Raw genomic sequence first — 20,987 nt, 5'->3', positions numbered from 1 at the left:
TAATTTTTTTAAAAAATTGACTTAAATATTCTTTAATGTTGTTAAAGTTTGCATACAGACTTCTGCTGTTGAAATGGATTATTGATAATTTGTTATCCGTTTTAATGATCCGATTAAACTGTTCATCTGTATAATAGCAACAACTGTCATTAATATTTGAGAAGAAATTATTGTCCGGGTCTATATCGTGCTCCAAGTCCAGTACATTGTGGTCTGTGTATTTAAATGTTCTCAGTTCTAGTTTTCCATGATCAGCAATCCTTTTGAGTTATATCCTTCTTGTCTCCAGATGTAGATGATGTAGTAGATGAATAGGTTCCTCTGGTCTGTGTCATGGTGTTGTGATGTGTTTGTGTCCACATACCTTATTGGTCGTATTTGTCCAGTTCCTCAATGTTCCTGATTACCATAACCTTCACTTGTTCTGGTGTTCCGTTCAGTTTGATGAATGTTTTACAGTTGGATGTCCATGTCTGTTGAATTTTTCCCTGCTTTTTTAAGAGACGAGCTTTCCTGACGATGTCTGCGTTTCTTTTGGTCAGATGTTCATTGATGAATACGTTTGTTCCTTTGAGTTTCCGTCCCTGTTTTAACAATGCCACTTTATGTTTTCTGTTGACAAACCTCATTATAACTGCTCGCTTGTCTCCATCCTCTCTCCTGGGCAGGGGGTGGCACGCTTCAATGTTATTACAGTCCATTTGAATACCTTTAGATTGCAGGAAGTCAGCCACCTGTTGTTCCACTGAGCTGGCCTCCTGCTCACTGGCCTCCCCTCCGCTGTCTTCTGACATCGCCCGTGCGTAGGATCGAGGTTTAATATGAATTCCTGTAATAATAACGTCGTTCATCCTTGTGTACTGTTCCAACTCTGCAACACGGTTCTCCAGGTGCACCAGACGCCGGTCTTTCTCGGCATTCTGGATCCGGAGAGCCTTCACTTCTTCCACCAGCTCCATAATGGATTTCTGCTGCATTTTAACAACAGAGATTTCCTCAGACAAAAAGTCCAGGGACTTCTTGATATCGTCTCCCTCCTCCGCCGTCAGTGCCTTCTTCGGACCCATGGTCAGATAAATCCGCGCTGGCACCTCGGTAAAGCCGCGCCGGTGGATGTGCGCTGAGACATCCACCGGCGCTGAAGCCAAGAGTAACGAGGCTGTTTGTTTTAAAAATGTAAGGAATAGAAAGTACAGATACTTGTGTGAAAATGTAATGAGTAGAAGTCGGAAGTAGGCAGAAAAATAAGTAATGGAGTAAAGTATAGATACCTAAAAAGTGTACTTAAGTACAGTAAAGAAGTATTTGTACTTCGTTACTTGACACCTCTGATGATAATGATAAAAATGTACAAAGCCAAGAAACCAGGTACTGGAGAAGGGAGAGATCAGCCAGAGCAGAGGTGGGTGGTACTAGATGGCAAATGAATGAAATTTCAAAAAAAAAAAATTCCTGTATATTTGTATTGTCAATTGTGTTGGTATCATGGCCCAAGCAGAGGGTCACCCCTTTGAGTCTGGTCTGCTTCAGGTTTCTTCCTCAAATCATCAGAGGGAGTTTTTCCTTACCACTGTCGCCTGTGTGCTTGCTCTGGGAGTTGGTAAGGTTAGACCTTATTTGTGTGGTGAGTTAGGCAGACAAAGGCAGCACAACAAATAGGAGGATAAATAAGCTAGTAAATTGAGAGTCTCACCTTCTGGCTCAGTCCTTTTTCACCAACAACGGTCCACTACAGCGACCTTAAAACAGACACCGTCCCGATCTGTCTATTGATCTCACGCTCCAAATGTAAAGCAACACAGGCCGAATTAATATTTTACAACCAATTTTTTATGACATCCAAATTATATTTCTTTGTCATTGCAATATTTTTATTAGTAACTGTAATTTAATTTCATATCAGATTACAATACAACCCCAATTCCAATGAAGTTGGGACATTGTGTAAAATGTAAATAAAAACAGAATACAATGATTTACAAATCCTGTTCAACCTGTATTCAGTTGAATACACCATAAAGACAAGCTATTTAATGTTCAAACTGATAAACTTTATTGTTTTTTTTGTTTTTTTTTTGGCAAATATTTGCTCATTTTGAAATGGATGCCTGCAACATGTTTCAAAAAAGCTGGGACAGTGGTATGTTTACCACTGTGTTACATCACCTTTCCTTTTCAAAAACACTCAGTAAGCGTTTGGGGACTGAGGACACTAATTGTGAGTGTCATGACTGGGTATAAAAGGAGCATCCCCAAAAGGCTCAGCTGTTCACAAGCAAAGATGAGGTGAGGATCACCACTTTGTGAACAACTGCATGAAAAAAATAGTCCAACAGTTTAAAAATAATATTTCTCAACATTCAATTACAAGGAATTTAGGGATTCCATCATCTACAGTCCATAATATAATCAGAAAATTCAGAGAATCTGGAGAACTTTCTACAAGTAAGTGGCAAGCCCGAAAACCAACATTGAATGCCTGTGACCTTCGATCTCTCAGGCGGCACTGCATTTAAACTCGACATCATTGTGTAAAGGATCTTACAGCGTGGGCTCAGGAACACTTCAGAAAACCATTGTCAGTCAACACATCGCGTTGTCACTACATCTACAAGCGCAAGTTAAAACTCTACCATGCAAAGCGAAAGCCATACATCAAAAACATCCAGAAACGCCGCCGCCTTCTCTGGGCCAGAGCTCATTTGAAATGGACAGACGCAAAGTGGAAAAGTGTGCTGTGGTCTGAGGAGTCCACAATTCAAATTGTTTTTGGAAATCATGGACGTCTTGTCCTCCGGAAAAAAAGAGGAATAAGACCATCCAGATTGTTACCAGGACTAAATTCAAAAGCCAGCATCTGTGATGGTATGGGGGTGTTGGTGGCCATGGCATGGGCACCTTACACATCTGTGATGGCACCATCAATTCTGAAAGCCACATTCTGCACGTGTTACAACAGCGTGGCTTCGTAATTAAAGAGTGCGGGTACTAGACTGACCTGCCTGCAGTCCAGACCTGTCGCCCATTGAAAATGTGTGGTGCATTATGAAGCGCAAAATACAACAATGGAGACCCCGGACTGTTGAACAACTGAAGTCGTACATCAAGCAAGAATGGGAAAGAATTCCACCTACAAAGCTTCAAGAATTAGTGTCCTCAGTTCCCAAACACTTATTGAGTGTTGTTAGAAGGAAAGGTGATGTAACACAGCGGTAAACATACCACTGCCCCAGCTTTTTTGAAATGTGTTGCAGGAATCCATTTCAAAATGAGCAAATATTTGCACAAAAACAATAAAGTTTAAATATCTTGTCTTTGTGGTGTATTCAGTTGAATATAGGTTGAAGAGGATTTGCAAATCATTGTATTCTGTTTTTATTTACATTTTACACAACGTCCTAACTTCATTGGAATTGGGGTTGTAATTTATTCTGTAATTTAATTCCATAACTCTGCTACATGTAACTATTTACTCCCCAACACTGAGTGTAACTGGTGGATTAAATAAACAACTAGTTTGGCACAATATGACCAGTTTTAAATCAGAACCAATGTTCAGAAGTCAAATCAGCTTCCACAATCTGAAACACCACACTGACAGAGAAATGTACTTTTGTGAGTGTGTTGTGTATTTATGCCCACACACGTGTGATCATAGAGTTATCTCGTGCATGTGTGTGAGTGAGTGTGTGCCAGTGCACGAGCCCATATGGTGAATGGAATAAACAATGGGAGGCACTATAAAGAGCAGAGGATTGAGGACTGGCCTACATCAGGGATGGAGAGGACGAGATCGGGGGGGAGAGAGAGAGAGAGAGAGCGAGAGAGAGAGAATAAATACGGGATTATTGGAGATGTCACATACATGAGCAGAAAATAGTGTCAGGCTCAAAAAAGTGCAAAACTGCTGCTGTCACACTCTCACAAAACATCCTTTTTCACATTTAATTTGGTTTCAGGTTTTCAGTGATTTTTTTTTTTTACTTTTTAAATTTCTAACAGAGAAACCTTATCAGACACATTGATGAGTGATGGTAGAAGACATTAATTAAGACCAAGCGTATAAATAATACTGAAGTGACTTTGTTTGGCTGGATGTGTAACGTATGTGTGTGTGTGTATGATGCAGTGATGAACACAATGGAGATGACAAAAGAAAAGATGAGACAGACAGACAAGGTGTATATACCATCAGAAAAAGTGAGTAATGAATGTCGATACAGAACGAGGGACAAAAAGTGTGTGTGTGTGTGTGTGTGTGTGTGTGTGTGTGTGTGTGTGTGTGTGTGTGTGGGCGGGGGGGCGTGAGGAAAGGAGGAGCAACAATTGTAAGAGATATTATCAGCCGGTGTTGGATGCTCTAAAGACAGATAAAGAGAAGCAGACAGGAGGGGACACTGAAGGAGACAGAGAAGAGGAGAGGACGTCTCACACCGAGCTGCAAGGATGAGTGATGCAGGGAGCATCTCGTCCATGGAGGCACCTGAGGGGACGTTAACCAAGAAGGTCAGTAACTGCACACAGCGGCGGCGGCTGCTGCTGCAGAGGTTACAGCAAAGACTGAAGCTTCGTGCATGCAAATGCTTTTGAAGTCTTACCTGTGCTGCTGCAGCCTCTTTCCACCTCACTGTTTCCCATGAATGATTTAATCCCATTCAAAATCTTAGTGATTTAGTTCTTCTTTTAAATGAAATCTTTTGTTCTGTGCTGCAGGGATGTTGTCTTTTGATGTGTGCATGGTTTGTTATCTGCAAAATATTTGAACTAATTATTAAATGACTTTAATTAAATGTCAAAGACGTCTGACTGAATCTGGCTTGTGCATATTATTAATATCAGTGAACATGCCTCATTTAGTGTAGATCTCAGTGACAATGTGATCCAGAAAAAAAAAAAAAAAAAAAAATAGTAGTAATAATAATGAAATATACATTTCTCAAATTACTATAACAACAACGTGTTATTTTTTAAAACCATTCATGAGCTAAATTTTTCAGGTCCTGAATGGATGTTTGGTCTAAACTGTAAAAAAGGAGTGTTGTATTTATTTATGTATTTGCTTTAATTAATTAATTTATTTATTTTTTGGATGAGTGGCACCAGAAAGACTTGGCTAAATGGGAGTGTGACTGTTTTAGTGGCATAATGAAACAAAATGTGCAAATATGCATTTTAAAATTAATTTTAAGTGGATACAACATGAATGTCTGTTTACCCCAATCTGCACTACACAATAAATAAATAAATAAAACTGGAGTGAAAATGAAGAAAATTTGGATTAACACACTCAATGTTTGACTGTTGTCTGCTTTCTTATCTTCACTAGGTTCAGATTTTTTTTTTTAACAAGGAAACAACTGTTTTAAAACAGGAAAACCTCTAAACAAACAATAGCGAGACAACAAAAACATCTTGTACTATTATGTGAGCATCTGAAATTGTTGTTGGAATCTGTCAAGTTGTCGGCCAAAGAAATTAAAAAGTTCTGTGATTTAATTGTAATGCAATTTTGTGTTTGGCATGACCACAAAGCAGTACTATACAGTGCATCCAGAAAGTATCCACAGCACTTTATTTTCCACATTTTGTTATGCTACAGCTTTATTCCAATATGGAGGGGGAAAAAATCCCTCAAAAAGCTGGTCATTTGTCAAGCATTTGTCCCCTGTCATGCCCATCGCAGACAATCCAGCCTTTAAACCATTAACCCTGGACATTACATTTAAAACTTGGAGGCAGGTGGGACTTTGTAAAATAGGTGACTTGTACCGAGTGGGGGTTTTTGCTTCTTTTAAACAGATACAAGAGATATATAAACTATCAGGGAAAGACTTTTTCAGATATCTGCAGATAAGAGATTTCGTCAGGAAATTTGTACAGGGCTTTGAAAGTCTTAGCAGTTCTTGCCTTGATGATTGCCTTCAACTTTCACCTAGTACAAAGAGATTTATCTCTCGTACATATGGAAATCTGATGTCAATGACCCCCACAAATCCATACCATAAATCTAAATGGGCAGAGGAGTTGAATATTCAAATCACTGATGAACAATGGGAAGAAAGCCTGGAGAATATTCACAAGTGCTCCTACAATGTAAGACACTGTCTGATTCAGTTCAAAACCTTACATCGTTTACACTACTCTAAAGACAGGTTACATAAAATCTATCCCAATATCTCTCCTATCTGTGAGAAATGTGCCATAGATGTTGCTACATTAAGCCACAGTTTTATTCTCTGCTCTAAAGTTCAGAAGTATTGGACTGACATCTTTGACCATATGGCTCAGATCCTCCATATCCATATAAAACCTGACCCTTTATTAATTATCTTGGGCATCTATGATAATATTCTGGGACTAAACAACACACAGAAATGTTTTATATCATATTGCATAATTATTGTAAAGAAACGTATTCTGACCCATTGGAAAAACAGTGATGCCCCTCCTCTAAAACTGTGGCTTAATGACCTTGTAAATACATTACATCTGGAAAAAATACAGTATAATCTCTCTGACAGGCTCTCTCTGTTTGACAAAATATGGACACCTCTCTCTACATTTCTGCAGTCATAAAAAGTATTATTGGACTTGTGCTCTTTATCATTTTATCATTTATCATCATAACAACAGTTGGGCTGGGGGGGGGGGGGGTTGAGTAGGTATCAGGTTTCTTGTGTTATTTTATGTTAAGTGTTGTGTTTTTTCTTCATTTGTTGTCTTTATAATATAAAAAAATAAGCAATTTCTGTATATCACTGTAACAAATGTATCTTACAGTCTGCTCAATTAAAAAAAAAAAAAAAAAAGCTGGTCAACGAGCTTCTGTGAAACCACTTTTTCAAGAATTTTTGAACAAAATGATAGATTTGATATTAATTCTTCCATCAAGACAAAAATCAAAAAATTATTTTTTTAAGTTAAATTACTCTGTTTGGCCTCCGTGTAGACAAGAGAGGCCGCGTGAGAGCATATGCATGCTCGATGACGTGATCACCAATATTTGCATGCTCCACCTGCCAAACAAAAGGGTTCTGCCGGTGGTGGAAACGCAAACCAAGCCAGACTTAACCATTCTGACCCGTACCATACAGTGCAGTACCGACCTGAACCACTCAGTGGAAACAGGGCTGTTAGCATACGCTGGATAAATCATCATGGTGTGACAGCTGCATAACATATTCAGTGCATCCACAGGGTTCACCACAGGGTTGTGTCCTTTCACCTCTTTTATTTATTTTATATACTAACGTGTGTCAAAGTCAACATCAAGGACGACTTATTGTTAAATTTGCTGATGATTCTGTCATTGTGTCTCTTTTAAATTCTCATGATCAAGACCATGGCCCTGTGGTGTCAGATTTTATCAGCTGGTGTAAATTGTCCTTTTTAGCTATCCACGTGAACAAAACTAAAGAGATGTTAATTGATTTTAGGAAAAAGCAGGATGACATTTCTCCTGTAGTTATTAATGGACTGGCTGTGGAAGTTGTACAGAACTATAAGTACCTTGGAACCTGTATAGACAGTGGATTAACCTTTGAGCACCAGATTGACCAGGTATGTAAGAAAGCTCACCAGTGCATACATTTTTACCGTAAACTCAGGCATTTTAATGTGGACAGTACTTTTATGAAGATGGTTTTTTTTCCTGTTTTATTGAATCTGTTCTTACCTTTTCTTTTATCTGTTGGTATGGGTTTTTAAATTTGAAAAACAAAAACCGTCTGGATTGTATTGTAAATGAGTGCAACAAGATTGCTGGCGTTGCCTTAAACGACCTGCCATCTATATATAAAAACAGATTAATTAAGAAGGCGAGGTTGATCTTGGATGATTCCAGTCCCCCCCTGTACCCTGAGTTCACATTGCTTCCATCTGGTCGTAGATTTATGTCTAAGAGATGTCAGACCAATAGGTACAAGAACTCTTTTATTCCCACTGTTATTAGATTTTTAAACACTATCACATGAGTGGTTTTTAACTAGGTTTTCTTATTATTGAGTTATTATGTTTACTGTGTGGTGAGTTTATGTTTATGTATGTCCGAATGTCCTCTACTGCTGGCTGCACAACAAATTGCCCCTGGGGGGCTAATAAAGTCTACTTGATACTTGATACTTGATCCAGCGTATTCTGCGCATTTTTCATATGTCGTCATATGCTGGCTAAATCGTCAAAATTCGTAGCTGTTAGACTTAAAATCTTCTCTTAGCTTTTGGGGGAGGTGATGGTCCAGTGGTTAAGCATTGGGCTTGAGACCAGAGGATCCTTGGTTCAAATCCCAGCTTGACCAGAAAATCACTAAGGGCTCGTGGGCAAGGTCCTTAATCCCCTAGTTGCTCCCGGTGTGTAGTGAGCACCTTGCATGGCAGCACTCTCACATCAGGGTGAATGTGAGGCATTATTGTAAAGCACTTTGAGCGTCTGGTGCAGATGGAAAAGCGGTATATAAATGCAGTCCGTTTACCATTCACCATTTAGCTTTTCTGTTCATGCATCTTTTCATTCATGTGAAATGTTCCTCATCCAGTGCGATAAATTGTGGTTAAACATCCACAGGGTTCCATCAAGAAGAAGATTGAGTCATTCCGGCGATGGAGTTCAGCAAGCATCAAGAGACCTCCAAAGCCAAAGACCAAGAGCTTGAGTCTGTCCTATCCTGTGGGAGACCCTGAAGAGCTCTGGCTGCAGGAGGGAGACAAACGAAAACTGAGACCCATTGTTGACTCTGTCTTTGGACAGGTAGGCTGCCGTACTTCAGGTTTTAGACTATTTACAACTTCAAGCAAAGTTAAATATAACCTTCATAAACAAAAGTAGAGTGTGCAGTGCTGAGATTTGGTATGTGCAATATCAATAACAGCCTGAACCCCCAAAGAAGAAGGAGAATGTCAATAATGAAATCAATAGCCACGTGAATGCAGCATTTGTGAGATGTTACTGGAATCTGTTGGTTTACATGAATTTTAAAATGTTTTAAACACTCTAAACAAAATATAAAACAGTCGATAAATGTGATCATATTTTAAGATGTTGAAAACCAATTTTTGGACCCTGCAACCGATTGGTGTCCTGTGCAGGGTCTACTCCGCTGCTGCGATAGGCTCCAGCCCTTGTGACCCTTGAAAGGAGTAAACAGGTATATAAAATGGATGGATGGTTGGAAAATTAATTTTTGTGTTCTTGAATTGAAAAAGGCTCATAACTCCCTTTGTCATGAAATGCAGGCATTTGTCTGGCTGATTCACAATGACCCGTGGCTTGAATTTTTAGATGATTTGCAATACAGGTCATGAAAGTTGTAGAACTGCAATACGACAATAGTTCTGCCATTAAGACCCAGGAGACTGGAAACAGTTAAAGATTTAGTCCATAGTGATATTGTACAGAATGTTGGAGCAGTCGATGGAGTTGGTCTCGGACTCAACGGCAAAGGGGTACATTGCTCTTGAATCCTGCCTTTTGGAAAAGAAGGCAGAGGTGGAGCCTACCCCAGGCATTACACAGGGACCAGATGGGGTGTGGTTGGGTGGAGGAGGCAGCATTTCAAGCCAGTGACTGCAAACAGCAGAGAGTTAGAACTGCAGAAAATATATAGAACTCATCTGAACAGCGGAAATGTGACTTGATCGACACAGATGAGAATTCAAAACAACCAAGTGAAGAAAAGACAATGAACATAGCAGAAAATGAAAAGAGCACAACAGTCTGAGAACTTGAAGATGTTCAGCACTGTGGACTGATCTCACACAAGATGTCTCACATACATCACTCTAATTTCTCTCCAGGAATCAACTCCTGTTTCTTACTTCATCATTTTATTTGCTTTTTGTGTCCTCAGTGCCAAATCTGTAGACCTAAAGTGTATTAAAATGCCCCACAGTGGAAAGAAAAAATCTCACATCCACAGTGCTTTAAACTCCACAGATTTGTCAGTTGGGTTTTTTCTGCACCTGTCAGAGATGATGATGGCCTGTCTGAATTTTTCCTTTGTTATTTCGAAAATTTTACATAATCTGACAGTTCTGTTATGTGTCAGACGCAGCCCGGAGAACCGACCAGCGTTTGAAGGACCCAGTATAAAATAAGCAGAGCACGGTACAAAGGATAACAGAGTTTAATGAACATAACAGTGCTGTGAAAAATATAAAAGTGTGCGGTCTGGCGTGGTGGATTGCGGTGCGCTCCCAGCAGCGCTAACGGTCCGGAGCCAGAACTGGTTCGGACCCAAGGACCCCGCCGACACCCCCCAGGTGGCCGCGACAAACCGAGTCTGTGAAAGAAGGAATCATTATGTGAGTCCACACTCAACACACAGAGAGAACGCTCAAAGGTGCACAAACAGCAAACACTTCCTGGCTTAATTACTAATCAGCTTCCCACCCTGCAGGCATGGAACATCCAGTTCACAAAACTCCACTGCAGCGGAAGCTGATTTAAACGACCAACATACAGCTCAATATAATAAGGTGTGAGGGACACCACATTTACTGACTGTATAAATGTTAGTCACAAAATCTAACGTACCTCAGGAAGTGTGCTGACGAGCGTGAGACCTCACCCTCTCCTCTTTCACAGACCATGCATCAAACCTGGACGTTCTCTGCATCCACTGATGATGAGATGGCTCCCGAGACGACGATCTCACCCGTCTGGTCACAAGGTCGAGTCTCTGGCAAATACACACTGTGTACTCCAGTCTTAAATGCCACCATGTTCCAATCCATGTAGATGCACCACAGCTGTGAGTCCTGACGAGCCGCAGGTGATCAGGGTGAGGTCCTGATAAACTCAGCTACACAGCCACTCAGTCCCAAATGCAAGCCACCTGGAAGGAAAAACAAAAGACAGAAACAAAAAGGCAGCCAGGCCCCCCAGCCATACAACAAGTTCGATGTCTTTGGTACTAGGTCTCATCTGAGGATCTTTTTGAGTACCGCTGGAATTACTTTGAGTTAAATGAACAGTTACTTAATCCTCTGATGAGGAGTATCACTTGCACATTGAGGTCCAAAATATACTCCATCATTTTGGACAGTCAGTCATTTTCTACACCTGCTTATTCAAATTTAGGGTCACAGAGGGCTGCAGCCTATCCTAGCAGTCATTGGGTGAGAGGCGGGGACTACCCTGGACAGGCCGCCAACATTTTGGACATGTGATGCACTTCTCTGTGCATGAGCCAGCATGTGGGTGCATCAGTGTTGAAGAGCCCAGTGGCTGGAGAAGGATACACCTAAATGTCACGTGGCTGAAACATACAGTATAGATGGTTATTTTTGAAGAAGCAAGAACATGCAGCACCAGTGTATGCTCCCAGAATATTATGTGCATTTTAGTGGATCCGGAGTAAAAATGAATATGTTCTTAGCCAGAGGTCACTGTCAAGTCATTTTCAAGTCATCAAACTGCAAGTCTCAAGTCAGCTTGCAAACAATTGGTGGTCATTATGACTTTAGACTTGACTTGGGACTTGCTGATTCATGACTTGAGAGTGACTGGGGACTTGCAGATTAATGACTTGAGAATGACTTGATGGTGACTTTCTCCCACATATGTATGTTCTTGGCACATGTACCACACCACCGGCAAGTTTCTCCAAAATCAGTCCATCAGTTTTTGAGTAATCCTGATTAATTTTACAAAGATGCAACATAGTAGAGAAGCTTGAATCTTCGACTGGACTGGGTTGCTTGACGCGAGTATGTTTCGATTCAAATCGCAGAAGTGTATGTGAAACAGTTGTCTATGTGAAACAGTTGAAACAGCTTTTGTGGCTTCTATTTGTTCTTCTCGACAAGGGTCAGACAGAAGTCAGACTACCAGAGCAAGAATTTTAGCTAAGAAAGCTTCTGTGATTTGAAGCGAAACGTCCTCACGTCAAGCAACCCAGTCCAGTGGAAGATTCAAGCTTCTCTACTATGGAAACCACCTGGACAACTGAGAGCCTTCACAGAAACAAAAAGATGCAACATGTAAATGCAGTATAATGTAATTTAGGCAATGCATTAAGACTAAACAAGTACCAAGTATATGTTTGCTTCTAGTAGGAAATCACATTATCCTGTTGGCTCCAGCCCTCTGTGACCCTTAACACTAAACACATCTTTTTTAGAAAAATATTTATTTATTTATTTATTATTGTTTATTTATTGAATAAAATTCCCTTATTATTATACATTCATTTGCTGAACCAACTTGATATATAGCTGCTGCGCTGGTGGTTCCATCATCAAGCTGTGTTTGGCCATTGGCTGTGGCCACCATTTTTATATATTTGGCATATATGGTGGAAGACCCTCCAGCTGGCAACAGTTATGGAACTTTAACCTCCTGACATAATTTGGATGAATATTTCATCTGTTGTGATCGTGATGCCACCATGCATGTGGAAGTGGTCTAGGCCACACGTCCTGCTCCCCCCCCCACCCAAGGTTTGTGGTAGATACAGCCTACCTGCTTTGGGCTGGTGCATTCTAACCATTGTCATCAACTTTTAGCGTTTGTGTCCAAACTTCTTGATGTAATTGATGGTTTATTATTATTATTATTATTATTATTATGATTATTAATATTATAAGTAGTGGCAGTCGTAGCAGCTGATCTGTTCTGTGTAAGCCTGAACCTGTCAGATCTCAGAAGCTAAGCAGTGTGGGACCTGGTTAGTGCTTGGACTGGAGACGTCTTTGGAACACCAGCGGCTGTGTGTGTTTCTCCAGGTTACACTGGAGTTGCGTCAGGAAGGGCATCTGGTGTAAAACGTGTGCCAAATATCAATGCAGATCTGGCTGTATCCGCTGTGGTGACCCCAAACAAACCAGGAGCAGTCAAATGGACAACAACATAGCAGTGGCAGTAGTAGCAGCCCCAGTCTGAGGTCAAGAGCACTCTGGAGCAGGTTTTCATCCAGGATGTCTCTGTACATTGCTGCATTCATCTTTCCCTCAATCCTGACTAGTTTCCCAGTTCCGGCCTCTGAAAAACATCACCACAGCATGATGTTGCCACCGCCATGTTTCCCTGTAGGGATGGTGCCTGGTTTCCTCCAAACATGACACCTGGCATTCACCCCAAAGAGTTCAATCTTTGTCTCATCAGACCAGAGAATTTTGTTTCTCATGGTTTGAGAGTCCTTCAGGTGCCTTTTGGCAAACTCCAGGAGGGCTGCCATCTGCCTTTAACTAAGGAGTGGCTTCCATCTGGCCACTCTACCATACAGGCCTGATTGGTGGATTACTGCAGAGATGGTTGTCTTTTGAGAAGGTTCTCCTCACTCCACAGAGGAATGCTGGAGCTTTGACAGAGTGACCAACGGGTTCTTGGTCACCTCCCTGACTAAGGCCCTTCTCCCTCGATCGCTCAGTTTAGACGGGCGGCCAGCTCTAGGAAGAGTCCTGGTGGATCTGAACTTCTTCCATTTACAGATGACGGAGGCCACTGTCCTCATTGGGACCTTCAAAGCAACAGTGCCTTTCCTCAGATTTGTGCCTCAAGACAATCCTGTCTTGGTGGTCTTCAGACAATTCCTTTGTCTTGGTTTGTGCTCTGACTGTCAACTGTGGGACCTTATATGTAGACAGGTATGTGTCTTTCCAAATCATGTCCAATCAACTGAATTTACCCCAGGTGGACTCCAATTAAGATGTAGAAACATCTCAACGATGATCAGTAGAAAGAGGATGCACCTGAGCTTGATTTTGAGCTTCAAGGCAAAGGTTGTGAATACTGATGTACATGTAATTTCTTCTTTTTTTATATAAATTTGCAAAAATCTCATGACAACCTTTTAACATTGTCATTATGGGGTACTGTGTGTAGAATTTTGATTAAACAAAATTCTCCATTTTGGAATAAGGCCGTCACAAAACAAAATGTGGAAAAATAAGTGCTGTGAATACTTTCTAGGTGCTCTGTACATTTCCTTTCATGTTGCCTATCAATATCCATGTTCACTGTTAACATGTAGCTCTGTAGGTTTAGCAAGTTTTCTCCAGTTGGTCTGTCAGGAAATGAGACTTCATATACTCCTGGCTCTGTATCGAAGTATCCGTGAGCAAGACACTGAACCCCAAATTTGCTCCATCCTAGGTCAGAGATGATGGTCTCCATCTTGACGACAGGTGCAAAAACAAGTAGCTGCATATTATGATATTAGTTATGTGTTACAGTGTGCACATGCTTCCAAAACAGAAGGTTCCTGATTCAAGACTACCTGTGCTCATTGTTCATTTAATGTGTCAAAAAGGGAATCTGGTGTAAAACCTGAGACAAATCAACATGCAGGTCCATATCAGATCTGCTGTGGTGACCCCGAGCAAACGGTATGAGCTGAAAGAATGAAGAGATACAGTAGGTCTCCAGTAAAACATGTAAACCTGTTCAAAATGTGAAATGCTACAAAATCTTTTGGGTCACATGTTGTTCTTGTTCCCCTAATAAAATAAAAGATCTGTCCCAAATTTTATTGTAATCAGACATTGTTTAGGGGTCCCCCACAATGCAACAATTTTCCCCAAACAAGCAATGTTGTAATCCAGTAATACCAGTAATGTTCTCCTCTGGGTCACCAATCAACCACCACTTGTTGCGATTAAAAGCCATCACATGTACCTGTAAAAGAAAAATAATGGCATCAGAGTCTGCTCCCATTAGGGTGACGTTGCCTTGCCTGTGGAGGGAGAGGAAAATGTGACCTCTAAGTCGTATCTGACCGAGTTCACATTTGTTCTGCACCTATAAAACCCCAAGTGGAACAAAAACAACATGTGGCCCAAAGTTTCCCACAACTATTATTTTTTACTATATAACATGAGCAGCACTACTTATCAAATGAATACTCCCCTCCTCCATAATAGCCAAAATAAAATGTGATTAAAAATACACCACTGCATACAACTGCAGGAAAGCAGGGCGTAGAAGGGGTGATTGAGAAATTTTGAGTCTGACCCAGAAAAAGTAGAGCGTGGTTCTTCATCTTTTGCATTCTGAGAAACCAGCATTTGTCAAGATTGTACCCAGTGAGTCAAAACTTCACACAATCAAGAGAAATGTTGGAACCCACTTATGTAACACATATCTGAGTGTTGGGCTCTTTACATAAAGAAATTCATAGTGTCGGACTTTCGAACAAATTTTTCGTGGTCTAAAGCTCCTGATTATACCTCTTTTTTTAGACTAACACATCCACATGAACACATCTGCACTGAACGACAACTGCATTGGGTGAAAAGCAGCAGTGACACGTGCGGTGCACTGTGTGCAACGTCACATCGGGTGGAAGACGGAGCCAGGTCCACATCTGGGTCTGCAGGTGATCTGAGTTTATAGAAATCTCCAGTGGGATTGGTAGTAGGATGTAGAGTCCACCCACTTGACAAGCATTCACCCATCTTGAAACCACATGGGTGATGCCAAGATGTCAGCTTTGGTACCCAGATGCAAACGTGGGTGAGTTTGACAGAATGTTACAACTGAGCAGAGACTTGAGTTCTGTACTCTTGAACAGAGACTTCCACTTCCAGCATTTCCGTAACTCTCTGTATTTAAACCCCTCCATCGTCCTGTAATCCACATTACTCCCCCAGGACCCCACAGCAAAACTAAAATCTAACATTTCATGCACATAAAAGTACACAATCCAGTCATGACTGGTGCAAAAGGCATTATCCTCCTTTTGGGAATGAGTAAGTGAGCAGGAATGAGCATGAACTCTGGAACAATCCAGTCATGTGTGAACACGTGCTGGAAAATGATGTCAGGTTCTACAGAAATCCACTGCTGACATCAGCAGAGTTCATCTGATCTGACGAGGATTTTATGAAGTCCTGTCATTCACTTTTCTATCTCTTGGGTTCTTGTTTCATTGTTCTGGCTCATAAACCGGTTGCTCACAGAATTAGGATCTGTTGAACACTTTTGCCAAATCTGAACTTCCATAGAGGATTTTATTGCAAACACTGGCTCTGAATGCAGCTTGTCACTTATCCTCCGTTCAGCATCAGTCACTCACCTCCTCAGATACTAATCACTCAGTCGATACTGAGGTTTGCAGCCAAAACCGCCTAGTAGACTCCGAGGTGATGAAATTCAAAATGAAATAAATAAATAATAATGGTTTCGGTCCAGTACAGTACAGTACAGTACAGAATAGTATAGTACACATGTCTGAGTGTACAAGCAGTTACTGGCCTTTTCGTGCTATTTTCATGTGGTATGAGGGCAAACTGTTCTTTATTTAGGTCTCTGTTGATGTCTTTGATCTCTAATATTCTTTGATCCCGATTGCTGACCTTTGATCCTCGTTGCTCAGCTTTGTTTCAGATTACCATTTTTTTGTTCCTGATCACTTGTTAATGTGTGCTAATGACTGTTTATCTTGATTGCAGATCTTTGATCCAGATGACTCATCTTTCAGTCAGATCTTTGATCTAAGTTTTTATATTTTAACCTGATTGGTGACCTTTGATCCGGATCACAGAACTTTGAGCCTGACTGTTGATCTTTGATCCGGAACAGATCTGTGAGCCTGATTGTTGACCTTTGATCCTGATCAAAGAACTTTAAGCCTGACTGCTGACCTTTGATCCGGAACAGATCTGTGAGCCTGATTGTTGACCTTTGATCCTGATCAAAGACCTTTGATCCTGATTGCTGAACCTTGATCCTGATGACAAAGCTTTTAGCCTGATTGCTGAGACCTTTGATCCAAATCACAAAATGATGAGCTTGATTGCTGACATTTGATCTGGATCAGATCTTTGAGCCTGACTGCTAACCTTTGATCCTGATCACAGAGCTTTGAGCCTGATTACTGAAACCTTTGATCCTGATAACATAGCTTGGAGCCTAACGGCTGGCAGAATTTTGAGGCTGGTTGCGGATCTTTGGTCCAGATGATTCATCTTTCATCCACATCTTTGATCTAAGTATCAATCTTAATCAATCAATCTGTCTGCCTGACTGTCAAAGGCCTGGATTCTGTTGATGCTGTAATAAAGATTGCTGATTAATTTACTAATCTGGAACAAAAGAATCAGGATTAGAGTTCAAAGGTCAAAGACAGGATCTACTCTTTGATCCACAGCTACACCATCAGTCTTTCCTTGACTGCTGCCTTCCACCAAATTACATTCAAACCTGCAGTGCCGCCATTCGGCATAAGCAGACTACGCAGCCTGCGTGGGGCACCAACCATGTTGCACTAGTTTGCAGGGCCTCCAATTGACTGAAAAATGTGTTGAAATTATTACATTATTACCAGTGGGTAACGCGTTACCCTAATCTAACCACTTTTTTTTTGTAACGAGTAATCTAACGCGTTAATCTTTCCAAATGAGTAATCAGATTAAAGTTATTTCTCCAAGTCACTGTGCGTTACTATTATTTTTGCATTGTGGGTCGACAGCAGCATTAAACTTGGTCCGTGGGCAGGAGGTCGGGGTTCGACTGAGCTGTCCACTTTAAGCGAACTGTGAGCTTTTCATCAGTTACAACTCGTCCTCACCTCTTAAAGCGCGGTGAAAACAGCACACCTGCACTGAGCTTTACAAAGACATTTTATGCTTTATTTTTCTCCTTTATTTAGAATTCTGATCTGAGCCGCTCCGTATCGTCTCGTTAAAAACAGCTGATCCTCCGCGACGCGTCAACAACTAACACTATTCAAATCCACTCAAATGCACCTAAACTCTCTTTCTGAGGACCACATGATGTGAAAACGCAATAAAACTTTCTTACCTGTAAATCTGGTCATGTTTTCTGCATAAATAAATGTTATCCATTCTTTGTGCTCAAACGCCAAAGTAGGGGCGAATCCAGATGGAATGGGGGCGTGGGGCAGGGATGTGCCCCCTCCCCCACAACACCCCTAGATTAAAGGTCCAGTTTTGAAGCCGTTTTTTTTACTACAACTACTAATACTACTTAAAATAATATTTAATTTTGACAAGAAAAATGTTTATAGAGAATTTAAATGTTAGAAAAATGTTAGAATTTAATAGTTACGTTTATAAACAATGTAGGTTAGAAATTGCAAGTTTTACTGTTACAGTGCTGTCAACAGTTAAATATGAGGTCAAGAAAGATTATTTTACTTTTTATAAAACAAGTATTTATTTTCATTGAAGTCAAGAAAGGGTGACTATAAAGTGAGTTTTGGCAAAACAGGTATCATTGTCATGTTGAGGTGGCAGAGGGTTGTTGTCGGCAGCTGGGGAAAGTAACTAAAAAAGTAACTAGTAGTCTAACTTAGTTACTTTTACAATTGAGTAATCAGTAAAGTAACTAAGTTACTTTTTCAAGGAGTAATCAGTAATTGGATTACTTTATCAAAGTAACTGTGGCAACACTGGTTATTACATTTCAAAATCAATATGAATTATTTATGAATAGGCCCATCGTTTTTGTCCTTAAACATTGTGTAGGCCCCTACCCCATTACTTCATTGGGGCAAATTAACAGTTTTTTTTTTTTTTTGCCTAATATAAAGCCCCCATCCACCCCCGTCCTGATTCCCTGAAATGGTAGAGCCCTGTTTGCGTCTTTCTCTGTTTGCTGTGTCGCCTAACCAGGGTTGCCAGATGTGACGATTTCCAGTCCAATAAATGCTCAAAAATGCATGGAGGCACTAAATCCTGCGCAATTTGAACTGATTTTTAAAATGTGTGTGGCAATTCTATACAAAAAACTCCTCCAGTGCCATATTTTTACCCTAAACAAACTAATTGGATGGGAAAACACCCAATCTGGCAACCCTGCGCCTAACTGAAGTAGCACTGCTAGCCCACATTCGATTCTGACACGAGACAACAAGTTGCCACTAGGCCACAATTAAACAATGAATCGACAGCAGGAGTCTGGAGCTGAAAAACAGAGGAAAAAGAAACAAAAAGATGATGCCCGTGCATCCCTTGCTGGTAAGTACATGTTAAAGGTTTAAATTGTTTTGATTACTTAATGTTCAGTGGTGCTGCTTAAGCTAGGTTGCGTTGGCTTTGCTGATTTGATGTAGCTTTAAACGCTAAACTTAAAGGCTTTAATAAATAGTAACGGTTTGAGTAGAACTTTTGTGTGTGTGTGTGTGTGGGGGGGGGGGGGGGTTCTCTTGTATGGGGGTGGGGGGGCCTCCCTGACCAGTTATGCTTAGGGCCTCCAAAACCTTAGCAGCGGCCCTGCAAACCCGGCCATGTAAATTTTACAGAGACATAAACCTTTCCACTGCTGTAACCCCCATCCTCAACCAATCAGGTATCCCTTTAGCTGATTTGTGAGCTGGGGGGAGGCCTAAGACACCAGTTGCCCCCTGGACTTAAACTACCAACCTGTGTTCTCACCACTAATCTGCACATAGCTCAGAACCAGATGAGGCAGATGTTGGTTTTGAGATGCCGTCATCATTAAAGACAATTACTTCCTTGTCAAATAACTTCATCCAAGAATCAAAATCATCTAAAAGTGAAAAACTGGAGGATGCCAGTCTGGCTTCCTGAAAGCATGAAGGAGGATAGCGCCACCTAATGGAGAACAGTTGGTTGTGTTGGTTGCTTTTAGCTTTTCCACATTTATATTTGTATCATAAAGTTGATATTCATGATTTAGTTGTTAGTTCTGTTGTTTGCTGTGTGTGAATTAACATGTATGCTGTCAGTGTGTTGTCATGACACATTCACTATGTGTCATGACAGTTCATGACAGTCATGACATGAGCATGTGTCATGACTGTTCCCTTTTGTGAACAGTGGTTTGCAGCCTTTGCAATATATGAGTACTCAACATAAACACACAAACACACATGGATGAGCGCCATGGTGGGAAAAATGTCTGACCTGACCCCCGCTAAAGCTGTTAGCATAGCATGACATGGAAAATCCTCACTTTTTGGAAGTGGTCCATCATGTTGTTGACTGTCCCAGCTCTGGATTTCCCACTGGCCTTGTCTTCTGCTGTGCTTGCCGTTGTCAAGGGACAGAACATGAATTGTCACCCAGCAGCTCGTTTCATGCTTTGGCTTCACACCGGGTGTGTCGACTGAGACGTGGAGCCGCAGTAATCAGGTCATCTTTCTTTATCCGCGTGAGCAGCTCTTTGCGTTTAATGCCACCTTTGACTTGCGCCAGTTAATCCGAGACATTCTGTGCATGTTTGTGAAATACGTGCAGGAAAAAAGTCCGCTACACGACGCCGGGGTTCCATTTGCTAATCTTGTCCAGGCCCAGCTGGGACAGTGGGCGAAGGCACGTACTGTTATATAAGTCAGACATTGTAGCTTCAAATCCTTTTAGCTCAACTCATCTCATCTTTGTTCTGACTACGTAATGTGTTCTCAGGGGAACCTTTTAAAACCAGAAAGCGCAGAGTGAAGGATCTGTGGTAGGACCAGTTCACGTGGACTTGTTGGAGCTCAGGAGCTTTGGTTTTGCTTGATCTAAGCTGTCCTGTCATTTTATCATCCAAATCCACCCTGGTGTGTATGACGGGTGGAAATAAGAATGTAACGCAATGTTTAAATACCTGGTAAGTACCGTGCTGCAACACTGTGTGGGAGCACCAGGAACAGTGAGCAGGTTTCTCCACGGAACAACTGGAGTTGCATCAGGAAGAGCATCCGGCACTAAATCTCTCTGCAGGTCAGCACCAGACTTACTATGGCATCAAAAGGGCAGCTGAAGGCGGGTGTGTGTGTGTGGGTGGGGGGGGGGGGGGGGGGGTGGGGGGGGGTGGACAGAGCCATGTTTTATCATTCACAGAAAATAGCTGAATATCATTTCAAGAAAGTCATCCAGCTGTCGTTTATCATTTACAGCAAGTTGTTACTTCGGCATCATCAAAAAATACAGTTGCTTTTGATTTTTCCCTACATGGTACTGAGTGATGGAGTTTTGCTGTATTCATGCTTCAAACTAAGTTGCAATGACGACATAGAAGCTCCCAGCCAATCAGCGTCTGATGTTCAGATTCAGGATTCAGTAGCTTCATCGCTGCTTCAC

General features: G+C 41.2%; 1 protein-coding gene across 2 annotated transcripts in view; it reads left to right on the top strand.

Annotated features, from left to right (window-relative positions):
- The first annotated feature begins 4,362 nt into the window (after positions 1 to 4,362).
- Positions 4,363 to 20,987, top strand: part of cabp2a (calcium binding protein 2a) — a 30,456-nt gene continuing 13,831 nt past the window's right edge. For both annotated transcript variants that reach the window (XM_034187999.1, XM_034188000.1), the window contains exons 1-2: positions 4,363 to 4,506; positions 8,563 to 8,745. In XM_034187999.1, coding sequence (XP_034043890.1) covers positions 4,447 to 4,506; positions 8,563 to 8,745 — 243 coding nt within the window. In that variant the 5' untranslated portion in view covers positions 4,363 to 4,446. The remainder of the gene's footprint in view (positions 4,507 to 8,562; positions 8,746 to 20,987) is intronic.

The sequence above is a fragment of the Thalassophryne amazonica genome, chromosome 15 (assembly GCF_902500255.1).
Source record: "Thalassophryne amazonica chromosome 15, fThaAma1.1, whole genome shotgun sequence".
Classification (NCBI taxonomy): domain Eukaryota; kingdom Metazoa; phylum Chordata; class Actinopteri; order Batrachoidiformes; family Batrachoididae; genus Thalassophryne; species Thalassophryne amazonica.
Note: the sequence above shows the minus strand (reverse complement) of the source record. Positions and strands in the feature narration are given on the sequence as shown.